At 43.1% G+C, this 27487-nt stretch overlaps 1 protein-coding gene across 1 annotated transcript; it reads left to right on the top strand.

Annotated features, from left to right (window-relative positions):
• Window positions 1-7: 7 nt before the first annotated feature.
• LY86 (lymphocyte antigen 86) lies at window positions 8-27487 on the top strand. Its single transcript, XM_072851375.1, has 5 exons — window positions 8-194; window positions 14145-14231; window positions 15696-15824; window positions 23878-23930; window positions 26875-27487. The coding sequence occupies exons 1-5, from the start codon at window positions 74-76 to the stop codon at window positions 26968-26970; spliced, it is 486 nt and encodes a 161-aa protein (XP_072707476.1). The 5' UTR covers window positions 8-73; the 3' UTR covers window positions 26971-27487.

The following is a 27487-nucleotide window of genomic DNA, read 5'->3' on the forward strand; positions in this document are numbered from 1 at the left end:
AGGAAGGAACACCTCCCTCCACAGAGGGTTAGCAAGAGACAGAGAAGTAATCCTGCGAACTACCACCACCACCATGAAGGCATCAAATGTTCTTGTTCTCATCTTAGTCCTGCTTTACATCAATGCCAGCACAGAATGGCCTACGCACACAGTCTGCAAAGAGGACAACTTGGAATTATATTACAAAAGCTGTGGTGAGATTTTTAAAATTTCCATTTTCCTTTTAGCTGGGCAACAAAGTTGTTCTTATGAGTGAGAGAGGCTTATAAGCCAGGCAAAGAATGGAAGAGTTATACTCCCAAGTCAGCACCGGGTTTTGCAGATAGAATATTTTTAGTCTTTCAAATATAGCTGTTCTTGTTGACACACACACAAATCTAACTGTATTTAGATAGAAGATAAAGAGGAAATAACGTAGCCAAATTCAAAATAATAAACAGCTGTCAAAAATCCAGTTCAGCATGAAAGAGATGACTAGGATTTTTATCTTGAAGTTAGGTTAAAAAAAAAAAGAGGAAGACCCTAGATCTTTATCTTTTTTACCCCTGGGGTGACACAGACTCTTCAATGCACTGATCTGCTGTTTTCTTAATGTGCAGCGAGGCTGTGGTGATGTGCTTTCTGTCCTCCCACTTGGAGTGACAAGGGACCCAGCGTGACAGTGGAAAGGATGCGTGTTCTCCACCTCTGCCACTGTGCTTAGCGAGACTTCAGCAGCAGCACTTAACAGAGGCATTTCCCAGGGACCATCAGGGTTGGTTTGTTCTTTAAATCTGTAGGGAAGAAAAGGAGCAAGCAGCACTGGAATGGCTGAAAATGAATTCATGGAACGGTGTCTGCTTTCCACCTCTTGCTTTGCTGGCCTTGTGCCTCTCCTATTGCGCTGATCTGCTTTACAACTGGGACAAAGGGAATTAGATTCACAGACGCCTCATTCATTTTCCGCACGTGATGTGAAAAGCGATTCATGGCAAATGAGCACCCTAGAGTTTGTTTTTCCAATTCATCCTGATACAAAGGGTTTCCCGGGGGGCTTTTTCTCCCCTATAGCTTTCATGTGGTTTTGCACACCCATTAAAATAAAGCCAGTGAGGGACAAGAGAAGCAAATAAATATTTGTAATGCTATTCTTTACTGGCCTGCTCCCAGGAGACTAAAGTCAGGCTTCACATATTATAAATGGGTATACTGCATTAGGAAAACATTTAATTAGATATTGAATACAAGCTTTGGTATTACCTTTATTTTAGTAAGAATTCATTGTATAAGTTAATTCTGTTCCCTCAACAGGTCTCAGTTAGCATGAGATGCCTTGACACAGAGGCACAGGCTACAGTTTGAATCAATTCAAATGATGATGAAATTTGTCTGCTGGGCACGTGTCAGTCGGGCATTGCTTCTTACTATGCACACTGCTGGCCTAGCTAACAAAATGCATTTGTTTAGAGCTCATGTATCACTTATTTTGGGTGCCACGTACAGAAAGGTAAGAGGTACATTCATTCAGGAGGAATTCACAGCTTCAGAAGCACAAGCCAGAGATCATACGGGTCAGGTCCCAACACTGAGAGTGGTTTTTTGTTCTCCCGGGCACAGCTATGGGAGATAAGGAGATTACACAGACATGGAAACAATGCAAGAATTAAATCAGATACCTTGTTTGAAGCCTGATTCCTCGCTCCCTTACAGCTCTGGCAGATTCAGTTGTGGTAACACTCACAGCTGCTGTCACAATGTTCTGCCCTGCATTTTTCCAGAGGCTACCACACCTGTAGCATCAGACCAGGATGCACCATCTGCATCTCTGCTGACCCAGCTCATACTCTGGTAGCTTGCGTAAAGCAGAAAAATATAAGGTGTTTTGGGCTGAGCCCAAAAACCTACAGGTGGGGAGAATAAATCTGAATACACTAGTCTACATTCCCTTCAGAGAAGGCACTGGTCTTTCTGAGCTTACTGGCAAGCTCACAACGGTGCCAAAGGTGCCGATCACCCTTTCAGGAGAGGGGAAGCTTTGTCCCCACTTCATTTCACTGTAAACCACAACTAGATGGGCAGAACATAGCTTCGTTCTTTAGCTGCGTCCCGCCAATTGTTCTCACCCAGGAGGGAACAGACATGCTAGTGCTTAGGTTTGACAGGACCCTTTCCCAACAAACCTTCTCGTGACAGCTTTGTAATGTCAGCAAGCACAGAGTCAGTGCCAGGCAACCACCCATACTCCTTAGCTATTTCAGGGGAAGACTGCCCCGCATGTCCCTCCAGTCTGAGAAATCCCCATGGTATTCCTGCTCCACTGAAGATGCCAGAGGACGACAAATTTTTGGGACACAGTGAGGCATCTAGTATGAAATCTTGGGTAAAGGATTCCCTGTTGGCTTCAAGAGGGTCAGGATTTCACCTCTGTTATTGTTACTATAAACTCTAGGATGTTATCAGCAAATCAGGGTTGAATCAAGTAAAATTTAAGGAAGTTGAGAGGATTTTAGCCAAGTACTTCACAACTTTATTTCTGGAGCTGAATGCCCCCTATCAACAGATTAATAGAGTTCAGTCTGAGCATTTAAAAAGGAGCTAAGTGTTCATTTTTACTTTGCAGTTTATCAGATCCTCTCCTATAATGCAGTAAAAATCTGACTAAAGCCAAAAATATGAGCTAATATAACTGTGATAAATGTAGCAGAGAAGATTAGGTGGATAACTGAAGACAGACAGAGAAAGCATAGCAATCTCCTGTACCCAGGAGCAAGTCCCAGTCCCTGTTGCAAGCACTTGCTCTACCTGCATCCCACTGCTATAATGTGTAAGATATAGGCAAGCATCAAGCCCCCAGCCTCACTCCATGCTCTGGATTCTTTAAAAGGATCCCCATTCCCACCCAGCCACGTCAGACTAAATGTTCAGTAACCAGGACCCCCAGGGATGCATCAAAAGAAAGGGCTGGACAAGATGCCATTGATCAATATCATGCACTTGTAAAAAAGTTGTTTTAAAGAAATCGGACAAAAATTCTCAGCAGCAAGTCCATAGCAAGAAACTCAGGCTGAGAGACAGGTGGTCTAAAAGTAAAGTAAATAGACAGCATGCCGCTTCCTCTATATAACCACAGGAGACATAACACTGAGACAGTCTATAAATAGCAAGACATTTCCCATCAGTGCCACCCTTCCTCCCAGGAACAAGTGACAAAAATGAAGGAAGATCTCAAATGACCACAAATCACTTTAGAAACCTGGGCAGGGATCCTGAGATAAAAGCAGCACAGGTTAACATCTCTGACTGAGAAGAGAGAACCGTAATTGGCAAGTCTATGCAGAGACATGAAAAGAACCTGCTACACAAATGGCTGATTCCTATCCCTTTTAATTTCACAGTGATTTTTACAGTAATAACGCTTTTGATCTTTCCAGCTACATTTTAAAAGGCAATTGTCTGGGAAGGGAAAGGTGGGAAGGCAATGATAGCAAAGTGCCCTGAGCAGATTCCAGTGCTATTTGAGTGTCAGTCACACACCTCAAAGTGCAAAGTGCAATGCAGCAAGAGACTACAAAATACAACTCTAACACGTCTACCAGCACCTGCTTCCAGAGCATTCATGTAAGCCTAATGGTCTTAATTAGCCATGAAAACATTCTTACAATGTAGTGTTCAAATGGGGCCCTCTTCATAGGGTAAAGCAGGTAATTGCTGCTGCAGACACATGAAAAACATTTTCCAACTATTTTTACATCTCCTTCTTGAAATGTTAGTTGGGCCTACGTCAACAAATCAGTATTTCAGAATGCCTGGTTCTGTTTTGACCAGCAGACCCAGACCAGTATGCTCGGTGATTAATAAAGCTCTACGTTTTAGGACCTGGGAGATTTCAGAGCTGCCTGCTGCCCCAAACTGTAGATTTCTTGATAGTGCAGAACTGGTAAGGCAGAAGGTTCTTAGAAAGGGTCTGGAGAGCATCAACCATTAAGGACTTTGTCTTCTCTACACAGAAGTAAATAACAGGGAATTTCAGGGCGATCTTCAGGAGAGTCAAAGTAGTAGATTTGAAGACATCTTGAGAGATATTCCCTAGGCTTTATAAAACACTGTTCAGACCACATGGGATTTTTTACCATCGCAGACAAACACATTTCCCAATTCATGTTTGACTTTGCTTTTTCTTATTTTTTCATCTGAAGCAAGGTTAATAGCCATTAGCTGAAGTTTCAGGAGAAGAAGCAATCAATCAGTATTCATTTCAACCTCCAGAACCTAAATATGAAACTGGTTGCACCCTTCTTTACAAGTTTTAGGTCTGCATATCTACAGATTTTAAAACAATAGAACATATTTAGGGATATGGGTAACCCTTTGCTTTAATTAATGTCTTCTGCTAGAAAAAGAAGCAGGGCCCTATGGGCATCTAGAGAATGATTTTTACATGCCAATGCCTCTTCCTAAACAGAACAAAGTCAGACTGAACTTATGTCCACTGAGCTCCATGACTGCTCTTATAGCTCTATGTCACACTTCAAGCAGGGTCTTTTCTATAAAGCTTTTTCCTGCCCTACATTGGTACAGTAGGAGAGAGCAGCACTGCCCACTTCAGTACAAGCTTGCACGGGATTGCATTTACAGATAGAGAGACTCTCAATTGAATGTCTTTTCTTTAAACTTGTGAGCTCAGATTTGGATCCCCATTAAAATGGCCCCTTGAAGTCAACAGAGTTATTCTGGTGTAGAACCTGCTCTGTTCAGATAGCGCAGTGTAGACACCCTCCTGTTAAACTCTGCTTTGAGGGAACTTTTCGGTGCTTAAAAAAAACAGAAAAAGAAAAAGTGGAGACTGATAAGAGTGGTTAGATTACAATTTTCTGATGAGTTGTCTGTCCGTGCTGAATAGTTTCAGTTTTACTAGGGTCCCCCTCACACTCAGCCCATCATATCCTTTCTGCTACATACTGAGAGATCAAATACACTATTTCTCTTAAAATCATCTTTTAAAAATAGACCTGTAACACTCATCCCTGCTCAATCAGCAATACCAACTTGTAAACAAACCTGCTAAACTGTCATCATTGTAGCACTAATTTTACAGCACATCACTTTCCATTTTCTGTGTCAACCAATGTTACTACTCCTTTTTCCTCCCTGGCCACACACTTACATCCTTTAGTTAAAGGATATAAGTAATCCAATAGCTTCAGCTGGCAAAGAAAAATCTGCAAAAAATTCTCACCTCATGCATCTTCAGGGCAAATGTTCTTCTAGACACTTGGTAGAAGAAGGTTCTTTTTCCATTATTCTTTGCTTTTTTGGCAGACAGATTGAGCCAGATGCTTCTCTTGGACTTATTTATTTATTTCCCTCAAGCAGTCTCCAGCAATTGCTTCTGCTTCTAAATTATTTAAAGCCACACGACACCAACTCCCCTCTGATCTTTTGTTGCACAGAGTGCTAATGGGCAAACAATCAAAGAACTTAAGAATTTCACTTGAAAACATTTTGTTTGTTTGTTTGCTCTGTCCAAGCCATCTTAGTGTCGTAGCCTTGCTGCTATACTCATCTGGTATAGCTTGCTTATTCCAGGGGGAAGGCCAGATGTTGACATGCATATTTCTGGCACCAGATCCTAACAAATGGAAGCTATCATCAGAATCAAGGTAGCATAGATATGAGTGCACATGCAAATCTTCTTTTAAAAAGTTTTGGTCCCTCCATGAATTAAAACTACCTTATCTGTTTCATTCTCCACTTCATTAGAGAGGATTAAAACTTTATTTTCCTATGTGACCTCTTAAGGTGGTTCTGATTTAAATTTTACCTCTTCTTTCAGAGAGGGGAGAGTATTTAGAAAGTTTTAAAATGTAAATGGTAAGGAGGAACAGGAGACAATTTCATACCTCCAAGGTACTCTGGCAAAAACATTAGGTTCAGCATGTAGACTTTGAACCATTTAGCAAAATCAATATTAATGCTTTCACTGAGACTAGTAGTGGAGAGAATTAACCTCAGCTGAACCTTTCCCACCATGCTTTAAATTTTCCCGTCTAATTTAGTTCTCAGAGGTTTCCTCACAGCATCCATTTCTTCACCAAATCAATGAAGGTCCTGCATCATGGACTGCAAAAGAGGGTTGTTTATGTGACAGCCCCTCCTGCTTATGTCCAGCTGCTAAATCTAAACTAGTAGACACCTTTTCCACCTATTGACTTTTGCCTTGTCTTCGGTTGTAGCCACTGAGTCACTAAGCCATCGCAAGCAGGAGGGGTAACAGCCCACAAGGCAAGCCATAGAAAAAGGTGTTCTCCCCTTTGGAAACAAGTAGGAAAGACATACCTAGGAAATTGTATATTGCATTACAGTCAAGAAGTACTGTGGGCAAGGCAGAACTGTCATTTGTTACTGCATGCTAAATTTGAGCCTCTATAGAGGGAGCAGTCTAATATACTAAACAGGTGAGCCACAGCTATGTTAACCGTTTGATGAAAATTTGAGATTAGCTTCCTGTATTACATAAAGTAGAAATTATCAAAAGGCACATTCACTGCATCAAGTCAGGAGCAAGAACAAGCCACAGTTGCTCATAACTGCTCCAATGTAAAGCTTTCTGTGTAAGCATATGAAGCATTGCTAGGCTTTCTTGACATTGCCACACCATCTCATGTAGAGCTGTCATCAAGGCCTCAAAATAGCTCTGGGCCCTACAATGCTTACAGTTTACCAAAGAAAAGAGAGGCAGGAGATCAGATTCTCGCAGCAGTTTAACAACCATCAGTAAAAATATCCAGAATAATCTAAGAAAAATTAACACACCTCAGAAAAATGCAGAAAGGACTTCAGCATTATTGGGTATTGGTGTCACTGCACCAACTTCGAGGAGGCTTATGGCAACCTAAAACTAGGGAGGAACAGTGGCCACGAGGGACGAGATACCTAAATACCCTATACAGAACCACCACGTACCAAATCCAAAACCTCTGATCTGTCCCAGATGCTGCTTTTAGACTCAGGAGAGCTTCCAGTTGCCAAAAGCTAGGCTCTTGAAAGCTACGAGAAATTAATTCAATGCACCAGTTTCCTCTTCACCTGAAGATAGATGGCTCCTGTCAAATGATCCAGCCGTGATCGGGCAGGCAGGAACCCAGCTAGTTTCCTCAGCAGAGGAAGCATGCCATTCCAATTATAGCTTACTGCCACACTCCTGCGGTGGATTTCAACCCATCCTGGGAAAATGGGAACATTTAGCCCATTTATATGCTGCTGATTACTGTTCTGTATAATCAGCGGTAAAGCCTGCTATCCCAGAGCATGGCATGTGTCTAACAGCAGGGCAGTTTCTAGTAATGTTTGGTTCTATTTCTGACACAAGTCTGCAAGTCTGTTGTGAATCCCCAGTCATACCAGCAAGCACTGAAGTCCAGAGATCTCTGTCCCAAGTAGAGCAGTATAAAGAACGATTAAAAAAAAAACCCCACACATGAAGAGAGAAGAGACAGATCTGATTAGGAATACAGGCAGTTACTGTATGCATCTTACTCATGCAGTGCATGGTGTTTTCTTACTAGAAGAACAAAGACTTTCTCTCTCTAATACATTCCCTGCTGGGCCCAAATTAATGCAGCATTTTCTCGTTACACTGCTGTAGCTGAAGACTGCCCTGCCTCCCTTTCTCTCTCAGGCTAACTAGGACAAATCAGGATTATCAAAAACACACACAGATCTGTATGTGCTGTCTCTCAAAGCTGGCATCTTTCAGTTTTGTCTTCTCAAACAGGCTTAGACAAAGCTTTGTCATACCACACAAAGCACAGAAACCCCCCTTTCCAAATACCACTGCTGGCAAAAGGAAGAAAAGTCTCCATGAACCTTCAGACACTGGGCCTCCCCTTGAGCCCTGGCAAACATCTCTAACAAGCCTGCTGTCAAAGAAAGGTGGTTTGGGCAGGAAAAGGCAGGGACACTCAGGTCAAGTCTTTGGCAAGGCTGCTTTATGCATGCTGGTGACACCCCCATCCCCAAACACAGCCCTTCAGCTGCAGAGCCCCTCACACCTGTTGTCTTTGCCAGGGCTTCCCTCCAGCCCGTCACACCACCACACAGCTCCTCACCCAGGCCACCAGCAGTTCCATGGACACAGGTGGCATCTGGGCGACCTCAGCTTGGAACCGGGCAAATCTCTTCCTCTCTTCTCCATCTGCCACACTTCAAGCCCTTTGCTCACCGGCTGAGCCCCCCATCCCACATCTGTTCCTCACACCCCAAATGCTGCTACTATTGCAGTCAGCGTCCCAGCAACACGTCTGGAGAAGCTACCAGCCTTCTGAGTTACTATTTTGGAATATTTGCACACTTGGACATCAGTTATACTTAACAATAAGTTTTATTTGAAATAGTAAGAGACAATGTCTTAGTCCCTTATTTAAACTAATTTTGTAAGACTCTGGAATCGCCTTGCTCCAAAATTAGGGCCACAAACACAGGCCAGTAATGCCTGTGCCTTAATCTAACCAAACTGTATATGATTGCTCTTTGCATTACCAACGTTCAGTATTCTTGAGATAGGAGTGGAAATCATTTAAATATTGCATAAACACTTTTTTTTAAACGGTATTTTAAGTTTCTCTTGCTGGTGTTCTGGGTTTTTTTTAGCTTATAGATTATACTAAGACCAAATCTTCAGGCTTCCCTCTACAGCTGTGTAAGTTTTATTATAAAGGAAGCAGTTATTCACTCCACCAGCCATCTCCAAGAGCTTCAGGTTTAAGCAGACTTCAGAGACCACAAGTTGATAGTGCTATTTGCAAAGGGGAATTCCCACAGTCTGTACATGCAGGACATTAAGTATACATGAACTGTAATCTTCCCTATTCCTTCACCTCCATGTTGCCTAAGCAAGCCAGAAAGGAATAGGAGATAAAACATACCATGACTTCTGCAAAGGAGGCCCGAGTGCCTGTCCAAACTAGGCAAAAGCCTAGAGCTGGTCATGTTTGAGGTGAGCATTTTGGGATTAAGCACCCTCATGATAAACTAGCCACGGCCAACATGAGTCTCACAATTTGTTCTGCTCCCCTCTGAACAGAAGGTCACTCTGCCTCTCCCAGCCATGTCTGGACATGGCAGTGGCATGCAGGGAAGGCAGGCCCGAAGGGAAGCTCATTAAACTGAAGGTGCTCAGGGAAATCTAGATGCATAACTGGAGAGCCAGTAATTCAGCTGATGCTTCTTCCTCAGTACCTTGTAAGTAGATTCCAGTGTCAAATATAACCTTGAGCATTCAGGTTAATTCATTTAAATAGACATTAAAGGGAAAATGTTGAGTGAATACATAAAGTCTGAGATCCCAAACAGTTCCTCATTCTTTCCCTCTCCTTTCATCACCTTGAATGTTATAAGGACTAATGATTTAATTTTATTAAGAGCTTTGAAGGTGAGGAGTGTTGGGTAATTACTAAGTGTTTCTTCCTTGTGCTAATTTCCAGCTCCTCTAGCACCAGTGTGTCCTTGTATGACTCTAGTCAAGTGCAGCTATGTCATTCCATTCAATTATGTGGCCTATCTGCTCCTAAAAAGTGTTATTTTGAAACTCCCAAAGCTTACCAATTTGGAGAGTCTTCTCACCACTGCAAGACTTGCAGATGTGGACTCTTACAAGTAAAGCTTGCCTGCTTGCTGCTCCTATTCACTTGTACCACTGATTTTCATGCTTATATGGAAACAATGTGATTTTAGAGCAGATTCAGATGAGAGTAAAGCCAGTAAAGGATAGTTAACAAGATGGGGGGAGGGAGAGAAAAGAATAAAAGACAGAAGCTGTTGTACACCAGCCCAGCAACATTCCTATAAGAGGTGCTTCCCATCCGGCCATGCAGTTTCTGTGATGCCCAGTTAGTCATCTAGCAGCTCAGGCTCTGAGGGACATAGCCATAGTGGGTTAGCACATTATCATTCCCAGCAGTCTGCTTCATCTTCCTTGCCAGAGATCACTTCCCAGAGCACAGGAGGCTGAACAGACCCGTGGGGTGTAAGGGCAGCCCCAGCTCACAGCCCTGTGGCTTGGTGCACACCCGTGTTCAGCAGGAGTGTGAGCTGGTGGCCCCACAACTGCGGTAACTGAGGCATGAAAGCATGTTCCCATCTGTTGTCCCTGTTACTGGGGTAATAATCTCCATCAAAGGTACAAGGCTTGCAGCCAGGAGGGTCACATAGATCCACCACTGTAAATATGCCTGAGCTAATTTACCTATGAACCTTCTGCCAAGAACAAGAGCAGGAAAAGAAACTCTAGGAGGAAAAAGTGAGGAACTCATCTGAGCTTCTAGGCTGTACTACACGTCTGTTCAGTCTTCTAGAAAAACCCAGCCAAATTTTCATCGCTGTGCGCACCTCTCACTAGTAAGCCAGGCTGAAATCATGCGCTGTGGTGCCACTACAGATCGTATGCAAGGAAAACCACATACCGAGCCAATACAGAAATAAGCGTCCACTAGGGTACTTGGGTAAGGGTGAAATGGGAGGTGGGATGCATGGGGTCAGCTGGCACTATGCCACAGAAAATGTGGTCAGTGGCAAGATGCCAGGTACATCCCAAATTTACCTCTCTCAAAGCAAGATTGTACTACGGAAGCCAATCGTCAGCAAGAGCTGTACATTCAGTGCTAGATACAGTTGAGAGCTCAGCATTAGCTACAGCATCAAGTTCAAATAACAGGGCCAAGAGATCTTAACAGTGCATTGATTGTTTACAAAAGCCAAAAGACTTGCCTCTTTCTCAAAGCAGTTGCCTGAAAGATTTAGAACTATCTAGAGAGAAACTTCAGTCAAAATCCTGCTCCCGGGCACCTTCATTCTAGCTGCAAATATGTTGCAGCCCAAGCCTTTCTCACAGAAACACAGAGACACAAAAAATGCCCTTTTTCCCCCCAATGAGCAGATTTTCACTGATAAACCTCAACGTGTTTGCAAAATTTCCAGAAACATTTTAAGTGTTGGTAGTATATCAAAGCTGAACTGGAAAAGCAAAACTCTGCAACCAGTTGAAGAGTTTCTAGCTTTAATTATGGAAGAGGGAGCAGATTGAAGGGAGTGGGTGGAGGGAAGTCTGGGAACATACAGTACTGTGCACTATGAAATGTTGCAGGGAAGTGGAAGGCTGAAGGGCAGCCCCACGTATTTTAGAGATTTAACGGTAAATGTTATTGCTCTGCACATGTGAAAGACATAACATGTATTTTTTTCAGTCTAACCGGCTCACTTCAGATTGAGGCAAACAAGGAAGAATAAGTATTAAACCTCCATGAGACACACACAGTGACTCACAGTTGTGCATCCGAGATGAAACACAAAAATGGCAATTGCCTCGAGTTGCCTTTGCCACACGAGGGACTCCTCAACATTTAAAGAAAGAGGGGCATGGCACGCTATCTTAGTTCATAGTGCACAGCTGAATTTACAGATGTCTTCACTTATCAAATGGTTAAAAATCACTATTTTCTTTAATTTCTTTTTAGCAGCAACCTTTCTGCCTACATGTTTTGGAATCCAGGCTCCCTAGCACCACAGCCATCCTTTCAATTGATTTCAGCAGGAGACCCCCATGTACACCACAATATTTAAGATTTTGGATTGTAAAGTCATAGCCTGAATTTCGACAGAGAGATGGTCAGAAAATTAACTGGGGTTTCTTTTGCCAGTGGAAAAGTTTGTTTCTCAGCAACCGAGTCACAACACAAAATCCAAGTGCTCTAATTCACAAATTTCACTGGAATTTCTCATGTGAGTGCTTCCACGCTCTCTTCCTCTCTGGGGACCAGACAACACTTCTCTGGATACACCAGAGTCCTATGCTGCATCACTAGCGGTGCAGTAGAAGACACCCATGGCTACAGTGCACCATGAAATATGTCATCTGGCAAAAGAGCTCAACTCAGGAAAAAAAACCAGACAGACATGAGACATCCAAACTAAAACAACCCTGAGGTCAGGTTCACTGTAAGGAAACCCCTGCTTTCCAGAGAAGCTTGGTTTTGTGATCCCCTTTCCATCCAAAGAGTTATTGATGATAAATTTTGAACTAAAAAAAAAAAGAAAAATCAACTTCTAGCCCTAATACCATGATTTAATTTGTTGACTAAAGCACAGCCTAGTCTCTCTGAAAAGAGAAAAGCACCGTATATGTTGCAGTGCCATTTTTGACCATAGCTCCCTCTGGAAATTACGGAGCTGACAATTTTAGTCATTTGACAACCAGCACTGTTTGTAGGCATCAATGCTCAAGTTGCTCTGAATCTGAGCAGCTGCTTCCTGAACCTTATCATCACACCACACACAAAACAGAAACGAGAGGGGCTCTTGCAGAAGTTCAGAGGAAAGCAGAAATCAAGCCTCGAGAGGTGGTAGAGAACAGAGGGGAAGCAGGCCTAACGGTCCCGGAGAAAAGAGAAGTTTGACACGTTTTCCGGCTGGAGCAGGAAACTGCTCTCCTACCCGATTGCAACAGCTTCTGAAGCTGCAATAACAAAAGCAAGAACTGACAGGCATATGGAAAAGGAGGAAAGACAACCTTCTGACTCTTGTCACACTTGAGCCGATAAACAACTCCAGGCACAAACTTTTTGTCCCAAGCAGATCATGCAACTGCAGAGACTGCTTTAGTGATGTGGAGGACAAAATCACAGGGACACAGAGCTGTGGGAAATACCAGTGACTCCCATTTCCCTTCTTTAAACAGTTATTTTAATTTACCAGAACTTAGGACTCTGGAGCTCCTTTTGGACCACACTGACAATCAGTGTGCTTGCAAAGCCTGGCTTAGTTAGAGCCCCCAGCTCCTCCATTCATTTCATGCTCCCCTCTAAGCAATCAGGCTTTGGTCACCCAGGCTTGCTCCCTGCCAGCTGCTGAGCACTGCTGCAAAAATAGGGTCGGACTATGGAGATGCTAGCTCAGCCTCACAGAGGACACTCATGACTCAAGTTTCACCACAGCATCAAAGGAAAACTCTCCCAACCCATTATTTTCAATTCATCAAGAAGATTACCTCAAGCAACAATAACTTGGAAACAGAATTCAATTCCCAAGCCTATATTTTGTCACCAGCAGCTCTATGTAAACTGGGGAGCCTACGGCTGCTTCTGCACATGCCACAGTCGCTTCTCTGGTTTCTACAGAGGAGGAAGTTGGATGCACAGGCTGGCTGGAAACCTACCCTGAGGGACAAAACTATACTAAAGCAAGCCTTGAGGCTCAAGGTGATATGCTGCCAAACTGGCCACATCTTTCACCTCCAGCCATGGCTCTGGAAAACACTTGCACATGCTGTTGGCTGCGGCAGCTGAGCTGTCAGCTGCTGCTGCCGGCTGTCACCAGAGAGTGACACGTTGGCAAGCCTTCAGGCATAGCACAGTCTCATGGAGGCTAGCAAGGAAGAAGGTGGAAGTGGGGGGGGAAGCAATTATGTTTGTACAAGAGTTTTGGAGCTTGATGCAGAGAAAGGGGTACTACAGGAACTGGTGTTAAGAGCCATGTTCATGTCAGTCATTAGCTGTAGGTCTCCCTTTGACCCCAGCTCTGCTAGTCTCCCAGAAAGGGAGAAATGTAGAATACTTTCTGGGTTAGAAATAGCACATCAGGGTGAACCCAACATGAAATACTGCAGGACATCAGTTACACAGTTTTATTTTCATTTTTGGACTTTTCATCCCACTTCAGGATTCAGTTTCCCAGACAGCCTCACCAAGCCATCTTGCAATACAAATGAATTAAAAAACCATCATCATAACCAATTGCTCATCAGTGCTGAGGAAGGAATGGCAACGTGCAGAGCCTGGGAAGAGCAGCTGTGCTAAGACTTCTCTGTTGAATGAGCATTGACTACCCACCACTGTGGGGAACTTGCTTTCCCTGAACTTGGCTTGTTTTCCCACACAGTAGGGTTTAGGCCACATATAGGCTATCATCTGAATGTGCTTCAGATTGAAGTGGCAGGAAGGACAGAAGTAGCTATTAAACATGGGGTATGGGAGCTTTGTGCACATCTTGGAGAATTTCTAAGGAATATGTAATCTAGTTTTTATAACACTTCTGTATTTTATTGTTTTCTTCTATACAGTCAGTATCTCATTAAAAATAGAGCTTGTTACCCACTGCTTTCTGTCTCCACACAGATCCCCAGCAAGATTTTGCTTTCAGCATTGACCGTTGTTCTGATATCACAACCCACACTTTTAACATCAGAGCTGCAATGGTCCTAAGTAAGTGAATTGCTATTTTCTCATGCTGTAAACAGGTAATTCATGTGTGAGTGCTGGTATTAAGTAAGCAATGGTAATAGCCTCCTATAAAATATGAATGGGCTTCATTTCTGAGAAATTTCAAAACCTGTCCAGGGCTACAGAAATGTCAGTTCTGTTATCAGCTCTGCCTCAGACTGTGTGTCACCCTAAGCAGGTCATATCAGCCCTCAGCCCCTATTCCTCTCCTACCCTTCAGCTGTACATATTGATAGCCAACATGGGACCACTCTAGAACTTGTCTTCACAGCTAAGTCTTCTGGGGAGAGTCTTGTTGAACGAGACAGCTACAGCACCCACACCCTTGCGTCAGCACCAGCAGTGCTTACCAAACCACCAAGGCTGTCCCTTGCAGGTGGAAGACTGAACTAAGGGACTCCCACAGAGTAAGGTAGGGGCACCTGCCTGCCATGCAGAGAAGCATGCTGAGGAGTGCTGGGGATCCTGAGCACTGCAGGAGTGCTAGCCTGAGGCAAGTCATACCATCAGCTCACCACCTGTGCTAGCTAAAATTATACCCTCCAGCACTTGACTGATCAGCAATAAAAGGTCAAAAGTAGAACTGTATTTGAGCTAATGGGCTGGGTGCACAGATTAATATTAGCCATAGCTTGGCTTGCGATCCTTGTACAGGAAAGCCACCTTCTTGCAACCCTATTGGCCCCAAGCTCACCTAGAAGCTCTACTACCAGAGCATAAATATGAGAGCACTGCTGTATGTGGTGCTGAAAATAGGTTTGTGTGCCAAGTGTCTTTTAGCACTTGGGAATGCTTCCCTGCATGCAAAAGTTTTCCCTCCTGTAAGACATACTGCCCTTTTGCCTGGGGAGCACCAGTTTTCAGGTAGCTGCAAAGTTAAACAAGCCTGCAAAATCACATTACCGGCATCTGCAAATACTTTTCCAACAACTCAGAGTACAGGACTTCCCTCTAAATCCAGTAGCCTCACTGGCTGTAGGTGTGTTAGCAAGCCAGGCACAAGCAGACAACCTCCTAGCACTGCCAACCTGTTATGCTGGTCCCTGGCACAAGTTTGGCTCAGGCCAACTACTGTTTTCCAGGCAGCAGCTACAGGCTGCTCCTGGGGGCCCACTGGGTATGGTCCTTCTGCTAGGGACAGTAGGAAAGAAAGTTTAGATGTACGGACACAAGATTTACTGTGTCAGTTGGCCTTAGAGTCAGACAATGGTCACGGGCATAGTTTATTTAACACTAAAGATATATGCTATTATGTCCCCTGTTATATACATTAAGGGACTTAGACCTGTTCCTGAAGCATGGATTTCTATGTATCAGGAGTTCAGTGAAGAGCAAACAGTCAATGGCTTAAACAGCAGCAGAAAAAATGGAATCTTTTTAAAAATAAAGTAATAAACCTGTTTACCCTTGCACTTTCTCTAAGCTCTCCTTCTGCTTTGTGTGTAGGACACAGCATCAAGGAACTGTACGTCAAGTTTGACCTGATCATGAATGGGAAGACCATCTTAACCTACTCAGAGACACTTTGCGAGCCGGGTCATTCTAAGCTTATTTTCTGTGGAAAGAAGAAAGGAGGTAATTTAGGTAGCACTCTACGTGTTTGATGGCTACTGAATACTCCAAGCAGGATGCACCTGCTGTGCTGTTGAATGCACCAATACATTGTAATGTTCTGTTTACTTCAACAGCATGTTAATGGATGACAGAAACAGAGTAGGACAGAGACATTTTAATTTCAGAGCCTGCTTTTTCCCCTAACCTGTTTGTTTGCTTTTGTTTTAATCACAGAATATTGCACACACATGGGATTTCAAGTCCATAAAAAAAAATAACCATGGTAATGTGACCCCATCCAACAGCAGAGAGGTTCATAAGCCCTATTAATAGCCACATGGCTGTCATGTGAGCAGAAAGTATGACAAAAATAAAGGCCAGTTCTGTAAAAGAAATGGCTGAGCAAACAAACAAGCCATTCTAAACGTGTTCTTCACTATTAAGCAAGTAACACTTCCTGTCCTTAAAGGCAGTTCTTAACTCACTTTAAGAGGAATTATGCTTGAATAAGGATATTTGGACCAAGATACTATTTTGATACCATCCATGGTTTGCATCTTGTTTCTGCTCAACACATGCCTATGCAGCAGTCAGATGATTTCAGTTTATGCCAGTCAAACTGCCAACTGGTGCAGATGTGCACTAGTTGGTTTACAAGTGGCATCAGCTGCCCCCAGAAAGCAGGCATCTTTGGTTCCAGGTGAGTATGGGCACCTCAAGGTCCCTTCTGTCATGACCCAGACCAGATAGTGCAAAGGTAGCCATGGTATGTCCAGAAGAACTATGGTCATGCCTCTGGACTGTAATATCCATTTATCTTAAACAGTTATTTTGAAATCCCTCTTACATCATGATCATCTCTTTAGGCTGATTTGAAAATAAACAGGTAGAGCTACAGGGAAGTTTCAGAGTTGTTAGAGCACCAGTTAGTTTCAGAAGCTCTGCTTTCCTTCCATTCACTTGCGTCCCTGTCCTGATAACGCTGCAATAATTCATCTGCAAGGGCTGTGAGTTTAAAGACCATGCACAGCACTACTGCTAAGACAGCCCCTGGAAAATTACCAAGACATTTCACGCAGTATAGAACTATAACAAAGAATAATAGAGAAATGCTGCATGAGCAACCAATTATGTAAATCCTGTAAGCCGGATAGACAAAAAAAATTAAATTCAGAGGTTTCTTCAATTGTGTATTGAATTACAAGGGGGGAAAAAAAACTACCCACAGACCTACTGAAAAACTGTCTTATTCTGATGAAGTACTAAATAACATCCTTTAGAGAATACCTTAAGGAGAATTAGAGTCAGTCCTCAGCTGAGCACAAACTGCTATTCACACATTAAGCCACAAAGCCAAAGCCTCCTGGGGTTTCATAGAATGGTTTGGGTTGGAAGGGACCTTAAAGATCACCTCATTCCAACCCCCCTGCCATGGGCAGGGACACCTTCCACTAGACCGGGTTGCTCAAAGCCCCCATGCAACCTGGCCTTGAACACTTCCAGGGATGGGGCATCCACAGCTTCTCCAGGCAGCCTGTTGCAGTGCCTCACCACCCTCATCGTGATTAATTTCTTCCTTACATCTAATCTAAAAGTCTACCCTCTTCCAGTTTAAAGCCATTACCCCTTGTCCTATCACTACATGCCCTTGTAAAAAGTCCCTCTCCAGCTTTCTTGTAGGCCCCCTTCAGGTACTGGAAGGCTGCTATAAGGTCTCCCCAGAGCCTCCTCTGCAGGCTGAACAACCCCAGCTCTCTCAGCCTGTCTTCATAGCAGAGGTGTTCCAGCCCTCTGATCATCTTTGTGGCTCTCCTCTGGACTCGCTCCAGCAGGTCCATGTCTTTCTTATGTTAGGGGCCCTAGAGCTGAACACAGTACTCCAGGTGGGGTCTCACCAGAGTGGAGTAGAGGGAGAGAGTCACCTCCCTCAATCTGCTGGTCACACTTCTTTTGATGCAGCCCGGGATACGGTTGGCTTTCTGGGCTGCAAGCACATATTGCCAGGTCATGTTGAGCTTCTCATCAACCAACACCCCCAAGTCCTTTTCCTCAGGGCTGCTCTCAATTCATTCTCCACCCAGCCTGTGTTTGTGCTCAGGATTGCCCCCCAACCCATGCACAGGACCCTTGCACTTGGCCTTGTTTAACTTCATGAGGTTCGCATGGGCCCACCTCTCAAGCCTGTCAAGGTCCCTCTGGATGGCATGCCTTCTGTCCAGTGCATCGACTGCACCACACAGCTTGGTGTTGTCCGCAAACTTGCTGAGGGTGCACTCAATCCCACTGTCCATGTCACCAAAGCAGCTGTTAAACAGCACTGGATTTCCAAGTTCCTCAATATTAAATTGACAGGTGATTGTTTCTACTAATTGGAGTACATTATGATATAAAACCATAGTTGGTTGTTTAAATAATACTATATATCTTCATTTAGAAGCATCCCTAAATTAGCACAAGGACCACTGCAAAACACTTTAATACACACCCTCTTGTTCAGTAGCTGTTTTTATTTAGTAATTAAGTCACAGTGGGAAAGAAGTGAACTTTCTCTGACTAAGGTTCAAACTGAAAATGTGGTATTTCTTAATTAGTTGACATTTGATTCTAACCTGTGTTTCAGGACACAGAATTGAGCTGAAGACCAATTTGAGACAATTCAGCACAGACATAATTAACTATATTAGCACTGCTGTAAACCTGACCTAATACCTATGCAGAAAGGACAACATTGTGAATGGCCAAGTATGCAGCCTAGCAAAGGTGCAGAGGAGCAGATAGCCCTTTCAACTGAAGCTTTTCATGCAGAGCCCCTTTTTCCCTGTTTATGGGCAACATTTCCAACATCTGGTCAGACCTGACCTGAGTTTAAATATAGTTCCACACAGAATTTGCTTGCCTTCCACAAGGAGGCCAAAAATTGCCTGTTCCTCCCTCTCCCAAAATGAGACAGAATGTAGTTCTGATACATGTTTTGTTAGTCCACTCACTTGTGCTGACAAGCAGAGCATAAGTATCTTTTCCTTGTAACTTCTAAAGGCCAGATGTGGCATAGTCTTGTGTGTTTGGTGGTGGTTTTGGTGGTTTTTTTTCTCCCCTCCTTTGCTCTCCTATAATGCTACAGTTTTGCCATGACTGGAAATACTTTAGGAGACTTAATATAGCTGGACATTTCATGTTCATCATAATCATATAGTATTTACTATTTATGTTAAGCAAAGATCACATCTGGCACTGCTCACTGGGACTCCTAAATAGAACTCCAAGATCTTTTTCTTTGAGCTATATGACTGTTGCGAAGTTGCTAGCTCAAAGGTTGCAAGGAAATGGGCCACTGTCCATTTAAGAACAATAATAACAGAAACTGCCAAATCTTTGTGGCATAACATGAACTCAGTTCTTCCTTTTTTTTTTTTAGTAGGAAGTGCTGGTTATTCCCCATTTCCTCCAAATAAAATAGTTACATAAGATTTAACAGATTTCCCAATACAATCACTAAAATAAGAGAAAAAGACCTACCAGGGTAATATTTAGCAATACGCCAACCAGAACTTGCAGGCTTAAACAAAACTTCCTGACAAAAGATAGTTGCATCCTCTGCAAGTCCGCAAGTTTTCTTTCAGTCCCAACTGATAAAGGCACCATCGGAGAACTTGCACGATTCCTTGTGCACACTACCAAACCAGAGAGAAAGCTTCCCTTGCTTCAGACCTCCATTCTTTACATTATTGCCTCTTTCAGTAGGTGTCACAGTGAGCAAGTTTCTGAAATAGTATTTGTGAGTAAAAGTAGAAAACATGGCATGAGTTACAGAACTGGGTATCACATCGAGAGTTTAGGTACATGTTTCTGAGAACGCAGCCACACCACAAACTTAGGTCTTTGGGCTGATCTACAATGCTGTCTTGCTTAGCCCCTCCATTTCACTTTTTCCTCCCCAGTAAAGAGAGTGGATGTTTCTCACCCAGCTATGTATTTATATACATTTTTCTCACTCAACTATACATCTATAGCTGGCAGTTATTCAGAGCATTCCTGCATCCCTAAAACTCGCAGAAGTTGTGTCAGTTGCACGGGTGCAAGATCGTGTCCTAGAAGAACTCCAACATGGAGCATTTAAGTTCTAAAAAGATTTAAAACAGAAAAAGGAAGAGGTGGGTGCAGATGTACAGGGCCTTTATATAGTACAAGAGTGTGAGAATGTTTAAAGATTTTCAGTGCAAGGAAGATTTGAGAAAGAGGAGTGAGAATTTCGTTATAGGTGTTTTGTCAAGAATGAGAGGCATCTTCACGATAAATGATAACTAGTAACTTGAAGTAATCCTCAGGAAGTTCTTACTTATATATTTGAAAGCTCTGCTTCAGACTGGAAGCTGCTAGAGGACTGCTCACTGGCAGGGAAAAGGACTAAGTTACTTTTTGGTAGAAACAATAGCGAAAAGCCACTACAACAAATACAATATCATCACCTGGAATCAGCAATACATTAGAAATGTTTTCCAGAATGCTCTACAGAAGTCACCTTCAGTTAAGTCTTTAAGAAAAAGGGCTGAACACGGAAGGCAGACTGAAAGCACCTCACTGATGACAGCATGCTTGACAGATACTATAACTTACCAGCTGACCAATAAAAGACATAGGGGAATTTTTAGTTGGGAAAATGCACTTGTGATTTATGCTCTTCCCAATGTTCTTACATTTTTGCAACTACATCTGGGCTTGTTCTAAAAAGACCACAGAATTCTTTCAATGAGCTAGGCTCAGTGTTTGCAGGTTACACTTACTGTAGCAGATGTGTTCATCCTCTTTCAATGGAGGAATGCAGAAACGTATGAATATGTGGAGAAAAATGTATGAGTCTATGAAGGATGCTGTGATAAACTACAGTCCTTAAAGCCTTGGAGGATGTTTACACTTCTGGAATTATAGCACAAATACTCATGGCAAGAGGAACACTGAATGGATTTTGAAAAGCCCGATGCAGCTAGCATAGGCACTGAGGAGGTTGCCATAGTCTGAAGTATGAATGACAAAATTCAGCAGATCTATGGATCCATATTATTTTCTGGCAGGTCTCAACTAGCTGAAAATTAAAGCTGCCCTTGCTTTCTTATCAGGACACACTTTCAAAACAGCATAGTCCTTTTTCCCCTCATTGTTGAGGCAAGGAAGGTCACAAGACTTTTCTAGAGGCCTGGTTAGAGAACCACAGAATGGTCGAGGTTGGAAGGGACCTCTGAAAATCATTTAGTCTAACTCCCACCTACTCAAGCAGGGCTACCTAGAGCAGGATGCCCACAACCATATCAAGGAGAGGTTTTTGAATATATCCAAGGATAGAGACTCCACAACCTCTCTGGACAACCTCTGCCAGTGCTCAGTCATCCTCACAAAAAAAACCAAAAAGTCTTTCCTGATGTTCAGGAGAAGCCTCTTGTGGTCTGGTTTGTGCCCACTGCCTCTTGTCCTGTCACTGGGCACCACTGGAAAGAGCCTGGCTCTGTCCTCTTTCCACGCTCCCTTCAGGTATTTGTACATTTGATGTGCTCTCCCCTAATCTTTCTGTTCTCTAGGCTGAACAGTTCCAGCTCTCTCAGCCTCATTGGAGAGATGTTCCAGTCCCTTGAGCATCTCAGTGGCCCTTCACTGGACTCTCTCCAGTAGCTCCATATGATTAATGGCTGTGAACCACTGCAAGATCCCTGGTTAGAAAGAGCTAAATAATGGCAATGCTGAAGCACAAAGCAGTAAACGTGGACCTCAAACCGGACACACAATACCTAGCTCCAAAGTTTGAGGCTCCCTAAAAGATAGTACAGCCCATGAGAGTGACTCCATTGATTACCGAGCAAAGGCATAGCTACCACAAATGAGAGCAATCATGGAAAACTTCTCAGAGAGGGCTGAGGCAGAACCTTAAGACTGCATTCATGTAGCTCTGATGTAGTCATTACTTTGTCACAGCAAAAGGCGGGGGGAAATAGCTCCTACCTACACTGAAGGAGAGATTAGCATTAGCATTCATTTCAGAAGCAAATTTATGGCCCGATGACTCCTACTTCATTTTAAAATACAGGCTTTGCAGGCTTGAATGCTTCATCTGTATGTTTAGATTCTGGATGGCTTTCCAACAGCTTAGGTGAGACCCTAACAAGCCACATGATCCAAGAGGAGTTTCCATATCCCTGTGGAGAAGGGTGATTGTTCACAGCCCAGTTTCCTGTCCACTCTCCTCTGCTGCCATCCAAGATTTGCTAGGCTCAGAGTTGACTGAAGGAGAGAGAGTCAAACAAGGCTCTCTACTAAATGAAAGGACACACAAACCACAAGCCATGCCATTGCATGGTCCACACCACCCTGAGGGGGCAGCTCACAATATGGCTTAGCACACATCAACGCACATACAACTCAAGTCCCAGGGGAGCCACTCATCACCCAAATCATGCAGTCTGCAGTGCCTTCAACTCCCATTTAGACGCCAATAAAGTTGTGAACTGAGGAGTGGGCTGTACTGTATTTTTAAAATTCTTGAGTCACCGCTCTCTGCAGCGGAGATGTGTCAGACTCCAGGGCTCTTGCTTCCTGCACAGAAGCAAGCAGCACTGGTGACCACTCTTTGAAAAGAAAAAGACTTCTTGGTGTCCAGGTGAAGTAGCCAGGGACACAGATGGGAATGAGTACAGTACAAGTGCTGCAGCATACTTGATCAGTTTGAGAGTGACAAGCCAAAACATACTTATTCTATTATCTGTTTTGGTATTAGGTTTTTCAGAGCAACACTGAGAAGTTCTGCATCTTCTCCAACCTCCCAGGATCATCAGGGCATTACATTTAACAAACTCCTCATTAATGCAAAAGTGTAGAACATTGGTGCTGTCTCAGGTTTCTCCTACTCTTTTCCTAGTTTACCTTATAGTCATGATTCTTTCATACAAGTTTTTTACAAGGCATTGACTAACATTTCATAGCACATATGGGGAAGACCTTGTGTGGACTCTTTCCAAGTCAGATACCTACTGCATGGTGGGATGGACCATACTACATAAACATGTTACAAGCCTTTTGTCCAACCTTTCACAAGAAACAGTTTAAACCAGCACAGTGAGCCTGGACTAAAACAACTCTCTAAAAGTGACAAGCATCAAGATGCCAGCACATACTCATAAATATGATGAAGCACTTACTCCTCTGTCACTGTCAAAGTAAAGAATATTTCATGACACCTACAAAAGAATCTTTAAACAGTTCTTAGACTTTTCCACGACTTGTGGAGGGCAAGTTGTGCAAGAAATTCTGAAATACCAAAACATCTACAAATTTTATTTTCAGTCAAGTCTGCACAGTTTGGCCCAGTAAACTATGAAAAAGTAGGAGGAACTGCAGAACAGCTTGCTAATTCTGTCCATTAGTGCCAAAGTTGCCCTTTCTTCAACAGCAAAGAGCAAGCGTGCCTTGCAATTAGGGAGATGAGGATTGGAAGGTGGGACTCCTGGGCTCTATTCCAGTCACCAACACAACTTGTGATGGCTTTAGCACATCATGTAACTTCTTGGTGAATGCTCCCTCAGCAGAGAGATAGACGTATTCTTATTACTTTAAGGTCATGTTCAGCAAGCAGTCAAGAGTCCACACCTACAGAAACACTCAGCTCAGATTGTTTTTTCTTAAAGTTACCAAAAGAGTATAGTTCAACTATTGCAGCTGCAGACGTTTAACAGATCATGCTAAAGGACTTGTGTCTAGCAATCACCCTCCCCTTTCGTTTCCCCATTTGCAGGATGCATGCTGATATAGAAACACCCACCCAGTTGTGCAAAGCCATGCACCCCTCCTCCACTCAGACAGGGACTGCAGGTCCTCCTTGAGCCCAGGCTCTGCCCTGCTTTGCCCATATAGCGGTATGCATCCTGACATTTCTCAGGAGGGCTGTTGCGAGACTGTATAGAGCACTTTGCAGTTCCATAACACTTGTCACTGGAGCACTTCGAAGTGCTATTATAAAAAGCATCTACAATCAGCTGCTCGTTTCCTTCATGTGCTGCATGTCTAACCACCCATCACCATTTTCGCTTTTCAGAACACCTCTACTATGAGGGACCAGTCACAATGGGAATCAAAGAAATCCCACAGGTAAGTTGGTCACAGCTGTGGCCCCAAGCAGAAGGGCTTTCTGGATGAGGTATGGTCAGAGGACTACCAGCAATCGCATCAGCATATTCCAAGTTTCCCCAGCTGGCACACTGGATCTGATAGTGTTTACATGACTAATCCTTTTCAATATGAAATTAAGTGGCTTTGCTTAAGGCATTAGAGAATGACCATTATCCAGAGATGGAGAGGTTTTCTTAGGATAGCAGATCCTCTCTACCAGCACTAAGTCATGAAGCTCTACAGTTCTTTAGTAGGCTCCCCCTCTATTACCATTAAAATGGTAAGAAAAGAAGCAGGTCCAAGGGACTCCTAAGAGGCCAAGGCTGCAATTCAGCTCACTCCTTAGTGGGCTGAACAATTTGGAGAAGTTCATTCATCCTCACTTACTATAGAGGCAAATTAGGTAACTAATCACAACTGTATGTGTTCCACTGTACATATATGGTGTTAGATATAGAAACAGAGGTCTTCTAGGTTGCAACTGAAAGTACAAGTTATTGGGCCAAGAACACTTTCTCTGGACTTATGGAGCCTTAAAATAAGAAAATAATTTCTTAAAGGTGAGAAAACAGGCAGTACTCTAGGCATTGCTCTGAGTTTCCTGGCCACCCATTACAGATGCTCTTTACAATCAACCTTCACCACACTCAGCTAAGTCTCCTTCTTAAAGGTCAACCAAACAACATTGCAAAGCAGGATGTGTCTCAAATGCTGAGCACACCACAGTCTCTTAACCGGGCACAACATGAGTCTATATTTGACCAGTAAATAACAAAGAATTTTCAGCCACGTACACAAAAAGACTGAATTGAAGGAGAGAAGGCAAGATCTGGATCATCAAGGCACCCATTTGACAATGTAGTGAAGAAAGGATCAGTCACCACTGTGAAAGCACACAATTCAGGTGGTCACTCAAACACTCCTTAGATTTATTCACAGAGAAGCACAGTATGAGCTCTCAGTTCTTCAGCAGCAGATGCAAAACCTATATCACAGCCTCAAATAAGTAGTCTGGGGCCTGCTCAGCACTGGATTGGTCCAGGTGCAGGAAAAGGAGAAAACAGGTTCAGAACAAGGATATGAGTCCCAGAGAGCTGGGTTTGCCAAGACCTGCAGAGGTGATAACAAGGATAGCTGGCTTTTGGGAGATGAGGCCTCCATAACAGCTACCATCTCGTATGTCTCTGTCTTCCCTTGGGGACAGCAGCAACCACAACCTTTGTTTTCCAAGGCTTTCACAGAGGGAGCTGGACCCCCTTATGCAGGCTCCCACCCTTACCAGCCTGCTTCCCTAAAGGCTACACCTACAGATGCTGTGTTGAGCAATGCCTTTTTTTCTCTCACACTGGAGTGCCCAAGCTCATGTCAGTCAGCATCCTGCTCCAGGAGCAGCTTTACTAACGTACCGAGAACACTTCTGTAATAAAGGCTCTAGACGAACTGAATAATAGGTCTTTAGACCAAGAGGAAGCCCTACAAACATCCACACAGGCCAGTAAAACTCCAGTTCTGGGAAAATTAGCTGGATTTGGAGCCAGATATTCTAAAACTGTTCACAATCTTCTTTTAATAAGAATTTTGACCCATGAGTAAAAAGTTATTCTGGAGTAGGGAAAAAAAATCTAATCACCAACAAGCAATGCAAATGAGTTATTATAAACTCCCTTTCCATGAATGAAACTATAACCTTTTAGAGAATTAACATGCTTGTGAGAAAGGGAATAGGAAGCCTTTTTTTTTTTTAATTAATCAATCAGCTAAATAACACCATCCTTCCATGCCAGCAATACAGTTATTCCATGCGACAATCATCTTCTGCTCATTACAAAGAACAGCCTCATCTGAGCAGCCCAAAGGACATTTGCACAGTCTGCACAGCAATTACAACAAGACTGTATTCTCATGAGCATGTTTCCATTGGGCCTCTCTAAATTTGGAAGTTACGCTTAGCTTGAACCTCTCTGTGAGGACACAGGCTAGTTATTGCTTTAGAAATCCCATGGTAAAAGGCAAATGCCAAGAAGCCTGACTCATGCTAGCTGTGCCTCTTTCTACTCCACAACCAGAAGAGTTCTGAGCAGGGCAAATTCAAGGCCAGGAGGCCACTGCTGCCAAGCTCTCCTACCCCAAGTTTTACTCCCCTCCACACTCCAGAAAAACACTGAAAGAAATACTGCAGTGCCAGCAATCTAGAGTGAATGAAATCTCATTCACCTCTTCCTCCAAATCTCTTAAGTGAGCCTTGTCACCTCCCCTGCCCAGTGCTTCTCCAAGTGTCTGGAGAGAGCAGTTTTGACCAATACAAAAAAATGTCATGGCTTATTTAAGGCTGAGATTTTTTGCACTGCAATGATACAAGTTCTCCCCAAAGCCTGGATTATTAGTAGTTTTAACTACACAATTTGAAATTAAACTACCTCTTGTTTTATTATATAGGAATTCATCACCGATTGAGTCATCTGTACACACACATCAACCAAGGTGCTCCCTTTTATAAAAATAGTATCAATAACAGTGTACACACTAATCAACAAGATCCAAGGAAGAGAAGTGCCAGACAACTGAGCGCCTCTTCCCCTTCCAGTTACTAAACAGCACCAGCCATACTGTGCTTGCTCATAAGAAAGATGAGAAGTTATGCAGATTTGAAAGGAATTTATGCATCAAACATTTTGTTCCCCTTGCACTGTTTTAATTTTGAACTTCTGCCTTCAGCATTGGTATCCCCGATGAGATTATTCTGGCAGAAAATATAGGCAAGTCTTTTACCAGTTCTGAATTGCATTTGGACAGGAAAGGTTTTGGAGGAACTTGATGGGAAAACTGTTATTCTCTTTCTAGGAAGACTCCCCCCCTCATAGAAACAGAAGTAGTTATATACTACTGATGGGCTAATCTCTTGCTTTGTGTTTGTCTCATACAGGGAGATTACACTATTTCAGCAAAGCTGACTAATGAAGATCACGTCACTGTTGCTTGTGCTGATTTTACCGTGAAAAATTATTTAGATTATTATTAGCAACAAACAAATTTCATGAAAGCTACAGACTACCAAAGCTATTTGAGCCAAGTGAGCTGCTTGCATGCTACAACAATTCTGAATGAAATAATCCCCACATGGTGGTTCTGATGCGATTCCTCTTTATAATTCACTATTTTCAAGAAGTCACTAGACCCTCTAGTGGTAATTTTATCTCTAAATGCACACTGTAGCCCACTTCTAGCTTCTAATATATACAGCTGCAAGTAGAAAGTATCCGACACCAACATTCTCATCTTAGGATTAAAAATAGCATGAGGCAGAACAGGCCAGAGAGCCTAAACTTTTTTTTTGCAGTAAAAGTTATGGAGGTATCCATTTCTAACACAGGCTAAAGACGACTTTCATATGTATCACATATATATCACATGGGGCCTGTCTGGAGCCTCCACTAGTATAGATTTTGTTATAATCACAGAACAAAGACCAAATAGGATGAACGTGCCTTTTTTTCCAGTGATCCATGTCCTGTCACTGGATTCATATCACAAGTCTT

The sequence above is a fragment of the Ciconia boyciana genome, chromosome 2 (assembly GCF_034638445.1).
Source record: "Ciconia boyciana chromosome 2, ASM3463844v1, whole genome shotgun sequence".
Classification (NCBI taxonomy): Eukaryota; Metazoa; Chordata; class Aves; order Ciconiiformes; family Ciconiidae; genus Ciconia; species Ciconia boyciana.

Bases quoted from the DNA above. Each gene is read 5' to 3' on its own strand.
- LY86 (XM_072851375.1), top strand. From the start codon at position 74: ATGAAGGCATCAAATGTTCTTGTTCTCATCTTAGTCCTGCTTTACATC. The intron at 195-14,144 runs GTGAGATTTTTA...GTCTCCACACAG, and splicing joins ATTATATTACAAAAGCTGTG to ATCCCCAGCAAGATTTTGCT. The intron at 15,825-23,877 runs GTAATTTAGGTA...TTCGCTTTTCAG, and splicing joins CTGTGGAAAGAAGAAAGGAG to AACACCTCTACTATGAGGGA.